General features: G+C 36.3%; 1 protein-coding gene across 1 annotated transcript; it reads left to right on the forward strand.

Annotated features, from left to right (window-relative positions):
* Positions 1-3082: 3082 nt before the first annotated feature.
* LOC128984345 (uncharacterized) lies at positions 3083-5389 on the forward strand. The gene has a single exon (XM_054403654.1). The coding sequence runs from the start codon at positions 3083-3085 to the stop codon at positions 5387-5389; it is 2307 nt and encodes a 768-aa protein (XP_054259629.1).
* Positions 5390-6721: the final 1332 nt, after the last annotated feature.

Here is a 6721-nt window from a genome sequence, read left to right on the forward strand (position 1 = left end):
CTATTAGGTCACAGATGCTCCCTAACACTAGCCCAAAACGAATTGTTGTTCAATTGGCCCTCTATCAATGACCTGTGTTGCCTCAGCGAGGCATTTTTAGAAGGTGAAAACCGGCCGGATTGCTTTAGGTCAATAACGAATATAAACATGGTGTGAGTTACACACCGGTAATCTTTGAGTTGACTCACTCATTGTAAATATGACTGTTATTAACTCCTGTAATACTTTGCAATTACTCGAATTCGAGCAACATGTAAACTAGTAAGTATTAATGATTGTTGGTAAACTAGACCTCAATATCGTTATAATTTTCCACATTGAACCTGGGTTAAGGGTAAAAATGTCGTGTTAATATCAGCTGACTGAGAGTATCTCCTATTATCCTATGGGTGAACAACTTTTTTTTCAGTAATAAATAGTATATTTCATCACTAGTGCCTAAAGTGACTCTTTTTGCCCTTGTAGTGAACTCTATTTTTTGCCATATTGCATCATTAACATACAAAGTTAGAAAACAAAATACTTTTTATGTATAGATAACCTCTCAAAACGACTTCCAGCTTGTTTTCAATTCATCTAATGCAATTAAGCAGCTGTTTATTCAATAATTTCCTATATTACGATTGTGTTTACAGTACATTATACCATCGTCAAACAATCGAGAACAATATGCTAAAACCTTACCTAATTCAATCGATAAATAATTTCGATACGATTGCCACAATCAAAATTTATAACAGCTGATCTTTACTCTCCAGAGACAAAAAAAAAGAAAATTTTTACCCCCTAAAAATGTTACTTTAGACCTGTATGATGAAAATATTTTTTTAACCGTACTTTTTACAGTGAGTTGTGCGATTTTGAATAAAGGTGTCATCCTAAATTTTATTTCAAATTGCTTGAGTTATTTTTCCATTTAACAGTTTATTTCCATTATTTATGATGTTTTAAGAGAAAATTAAAATTGTATAAGATTTAAATTTATAGATAGTACTCAAATTTAATCAAAATCAAGGGCTGTACACATCACTTTAAAAAAATATTTTTTTTTCGCTCAGGGAAATATACATTTACTAGAAACTGTGTTAGAAACAATGATATTGCTACAAACATGTTTGCAACCATAATTAATGTTTGACCCCAAATGTTAAACCAGTATTGGGTTTTTGTATGCATAGATTTAAAAATATTATTTATGACCCATTGTACAGCTAGCAATCTTACAGCTTTACAGCCCATGACCATTGAAAATGACACTGCTTGTTAAGCTGTTGGAATAACATGTTTAGCAAACAAAACATTTCAAACAGCTTTTAGCTTCCGTCCTTTTTTAGTAGTCAATGTTTATGAGAGATATATTTCTTCAAGACGGTAGCTCCAGTGATCATTGCTCAGCGAATCCCGCTCTTTAGATGTGTCTTTGACAACACACCTTTTTTTTGAAGTTTTTTTTTATCGTAATTAGTCTATGTCAGACTGTGTGTTGAACTTAGTGTTTATGGTCGTTACTAAGAATTTTAAGTAAATTTTACAAAAGTTGAGTTGGCAACGTTCCAATATTTTTACTTCATATGGTCACGTTCCAGTTTATGCATTCTATTTTTTTAACTGACCTAAATCTTGCTTTCATTTTTTCATGACTACAGAGTGTCAAAGTTAAACGAAATTCAACTTTCAAAACAATTAAGGACCGGGTGACAAACAGTAGTGTCATACATTTTAACCTATTCAATATATGATTTAAACGTTCAAACGTTGTGTCTGCTCGATCAGCAGCCTATAGTGGTTAGCTTATTAGCGTAATGGCTATTAATTAACAGCTGGGTCTAAGGAATATGTCACCCTTAGTCACTAACAAGACAAGATCAAGCCACTCATCCTACACCTATCTCCATTCATACTTGGCTTAAAATACTTTGTATGGTCGCCATTTCATTGTAAAATATTAAAGCGGTAAATTTTTATGTTTGAAAATGAGAGGAGGGGTATTAAGTCAGATGTGACCAGTTGCCATTCGGTCTTTAACTTTCATAGTGAGAGGACCAGCTTACATAGATCGATACCAGCGGCTTACATAGATCAGCTACTCGAGATGTATCCTTTTCTGATAAAAACTAATAAAATGCATAAACTACTTTTCGGTGAGATATGTAACGAGTTTTATGTCAATGACTTTGCATGAGACATGTTTTTATAATTTGTTGTATTTTCAGCTGTATCCTTTTAAAAGTGTATAGTATAAAGCTTAATTATTTGGATAATTGGTCTAGATGTGTGATAAGGTATTTTTACAGTATATTCAACAACACAACATTTTTTTATAGAAGGTCTGCTATTTAACGAAACATCCGTTCTAGCAAATTTAAAGTTTAGAGAATAAGCTATTAAATCTTGTTAAAAAGCAAATATTTTGGATTTTCCTTAACTAGAATTTCAGCATTATGTTCTCCTGCTCTATTTGTGATAAGACTTTTACGCGACGTAATAACATGCTGCGCCACCTTCGATCTCACGTCGAGGAAAAACAACACATTTGTAAAAACTGTGATAAATCTTTTGGAAGAAGGTCAGACTTGATGGAACACGAGAAATTTGCCTGCAGAGGAAAAGTTCCACCAAAAAAACCAAAAATAGTTCCCCAAGAGAATGAATCACCATTCATCGAGGTCGAGAAGGCTTTGAAAAACAGAATCAAAACGTTTGTAGCTCAACCAGACTCTAGCGATCACGATACAGTGTTGAAGAAATTAAAACTTGCAATAGTGGAAAAGATTCAATTTATTCTACTCACCTACTCAGCTGTTAAGTTTAACATCTTTGTTGAATCTGAATTCGCAAAAATAGCTGAGGATAATTGTCAACGGAGTTTTAAAACGAAAAACATAATCGTTTATAAAACTACTGATTTAAATCCTATTCTTGAAGATGCGTTTGAGAATTTGAGAACGGAAAAAAGTGAATGTGAAATGAAGAAATCGGGATGGACCTTTAGTAAGGTGAAACGAGTTGAGCTGAGGATCAACCGATCAGCATTATGTTCTCCTGCTCTATTTGTGATAAGACTTTTACGCGACGTAATAACATGCTGCGCCACCTTCGATCTCACGTCGAGGAAAAACAACACATTTGTAAAAACTGTGATAAATCTTTTGGAAGAAGGTCAGACTTGATGGAACACGAGAAATTTGCCTGCAGAGGAAAAGTTCCACCAAAAAAACCAAAAATAGTTCCCCAAGAGAATGAATCACCATTCATCGAGGTCGAGAAGGCTTTGAAAAACAGAATCAAAACGTTTGTAGCTCAACCAGACTCTAGCGATCACGATACAGTGTTGAAGAAATTAAAACTTGCAATAGTGGAAAAGATTCAATTTATTCTACTCACCTACTCAGCTGTTAAGTTTAACATCTTTGTTGAATCTGAATTCGCAAAAATAGCTGAGGATAATTGTCAACGGAGTTTTAAAACGAAAAACATAATCGTTTATAAAACTACTGATTTAAATCCTATTCTTGAAGATGCGTTTGAGAATTTGAGAACGGAAAAAAGTGAATGTGAAATGAAGAAATCGGGATGGACCTTTAGTAAGGTGAAACGAGTTGAGCTGAGGATCAACCGATACAACCCTTTGCGAGGCTCACGTCACATTCAACTTCCTAAACGAATTTCTGATAGGAAAGCTGTGATAAACATTAGAAATTCTGATGACTTTTGTTTCAAGTACGCGATCCTGTCAAAACATGTCACCAACGAACCCTGGATAGTGTCCCAATACATAAATAACAAAGAACTTGAAGATAAATATGATTGGAACTGTATTTCATTCCCAGTAAAACTTGATGAGATCAAACAATTCGAAAGAGCAAACAGTGTGTCTGTTAATGTGTTTGGACTTACTGAACAGGCTGACGTTTACCCGTTAAAAGTGTGTGAAGAAGAGAAAAGAAACCATTTCGATTTACTGTACGTCACAGATTTAAATACATCACATTATTGTCTGATAACGGATTTTAATAGATTAGTTCATTCCCAATTTACAAACAATCACAATAAAATCAAGGTCTGTAAGCGTTGTTTTGCTCATTTCAACGATTTCTACGACAAAACTGCTGAGGAAAAATTGATTGCTCATCAACTTGAATGTCCGAAAGTTCAGCGATGTGAATTTCCATCCTACGACACCATTTCGTTTAAAAATGACCATCGTTCAAAGAAAGTTAGGTTTGTGATATATGCTGACTTTGAAACACTCCTGCAGCCAGTTCATGCTTGTGATGGTGACCCGGAAAAGTCTTGGACAAGTGCATATCAACATCATACGCCTTACAGCTACGCATACTTGTTGAAAGACTCTGAGGATCAGCACACACAACTGCGAGTGTATCAAGGACAGGACGCTGCCAAACATTTTGTAAAAAGCATGAACGATGATATACAATTCATAGACAAGATTTTGTTCGGTGACAAGAAGCTTCAAGTACCTAAGCTTACGCAGAAGGAACAGGAAGACTTCGATGCTGCTACTGCCTGCCACATTTGTAAAAAAGGAAACTTTACCCAGGAAAACTGCAGGGTAAGAAATCATTGTCATATCAGTGGGAAATATCTTGGAGTCGCCCATAGACACTGCAATCTGTTTTATCAAGATCAACATTTTGTGCCCTGCTTTATCCACAACCTGTCAGGATACGACTCTCATTTTATAGTCAGAGAACTGGGCTATGACACAAATGAAATTAAAGTTATACCCAACACTGAAGAAAAATACATCTCATTTTCAAAAATGGTTAAAGTGAAACATGCCAAAAATAATGTGATGGAATTGAGATTTTTAGATTCCTATAGATTTATGCAGGATAGTCTGAGCAACTTGGCAAATAACCTACCAAAACCTGATTTTATTGAAACAAAAAGAAATTTTCCTGAAAATACCGAACTGCTTACAAAAAAAGGGGTATTCTGCTACGACTACATGACTGCATTCGAAAAACTTGAAGAAAGACAACTTCCACCAAAGTCTGCATTTTACAGTAGACTAAGTGAAGAGGAGATAAGCGATGAAGACTACAGTCATGCGGAAAACGTGTGGAAAATTTTCAATATAAAAACATTAGGAGAGTATTCTGACCTGTACGTAAAATGTGATGTCTTGATTCTGTGTGATGCCTTTGAAAATTTCCGCAAAACCTGTCTATTGACATACAACTTAGACCCTGCCTACTACTTTACAACACCAGGACTGGCATGGGATGCAATGTTGAAATATACAGACATTCAGCTCGAAATCATTAAGGACATGGACATGTTTTTGATGGTTGAGAAGGGAATTCGAGGCGGAATCACACAGTGTATCAAACGTCACGCCGTAGCCAACAACAAGTATATATAAAAAAACCCTAATGTGTCTAGCAAGTATTTAATTTATCTTGACGCAAATAACTTATATGGGAGTAGGGTACGCTGTACTTGGGGCCCCCAATCAGAGAGCAGCATTTCATCCCCACCCCTCCCCTAGGCCACGCCCATCAGCCAATCAGAGAGTAGCATTCCCCCTAGGCCACGCCCCCTAGCCAATCAGAGCGCAGCCCTTTCTCTAGGCCACGCCCCCTAGCCAATCAGAGAGCAGCATTCCCTCTAGGCCAATCAGAGAGCAGCATTTCCTCTCGGTCAATCAGAGAGCAGTATTTTCCTTAAGCCGTGCCCTAGAATTTCCACGTGGTCTAACCTCACATGTGTTCTAACCTCACTTTTTATTTTTCCCGCCAAATAACATAACCTCACTTCCCCCAGCAAATATTGTAAATGTGATTGGTAAGGATTGAACCAGTGAACCTCTTAGATCAACGACTTATGCTACTCCTACTATGATACAACACCATACTAAAAATCAACACATTACCCCGACTGGAAATGAAACGTTTGGTAATTGGTAAGAATCGAACCTGTGAACCTCTGGCTCATACACAGCCTCATACACAAGTAGGGGTGGCAGTACTTGAGGTGAAATCACGTTACCACCCTCAGGTAAACCATCTGATCAGCTGATCCTACCATAACCTTATTTGTATATGTATGCTTTCCCGCCAGTCGTTCCCGCCAGCTGACGTAATCTTAATTGTTTATATAGGTACTTAACAAACCAAATTAATTATAGGATAAAAAGTGTGACCGGGTATCGACCCCGGGCCTCCTAGGTGATGGATAATGTCTAAGCCATCCAGCTATGGAAGCAGTTGTAACATATATTGTAGTCGTCAACTGTTCAACCACCTTAATTGTGACCACATACGCAGCTGTGAAACATAATTTCAAGGTGAAATCCTTCCTGCCATAACCTCACACTACGTATTGTATACGTATCTCGCCAATTAACCTCTCCCCAGCTGTATTGCCAAATCACATAACCTCACTCTTGTGCCATCTGCTTTCCCGCCATGACCTCACTTTACGTAAATGTAGTTATTTCTATTTAATTATTAAACACAGTTACAGATACAGTGTTTATAGTGGTAAATGACAACCTTACTTTACATATACAGGGTGTGTAAAAAAACATTATATTTTTATTTTATTTCATACATATCTAAATGTAGTAGTCCATAACAAATGTGAAACAAATGATAAATCCAAAATTAAAAATAGCTGAAAGAGGGCTTAAGCGGAACTTTACCGTTGAGTATAAAAAACGGCCTTTGTAAAGGCCACCAAATGTTGGATGTTA

The sequence above is a fragment of the Macrosteles quadrilineatus genome, unplaced genomic scaffold, assembly GCF_028750875.1.
Source record: "Macrosteles quadrilineatus isolate MER2022 unplaced genomic scaffold, UCM_ALF_1.0 Scaffold_2__2_contigs__length_208266976, whole genome shotgun sequence".
NCBI classification, from domain to species: Eukaryota; Metazoa; Arthropoda; class Insecta; order Hemiptera; family Cicadellidae; genus Macrosteles; species Macrosteles quadrilineatus.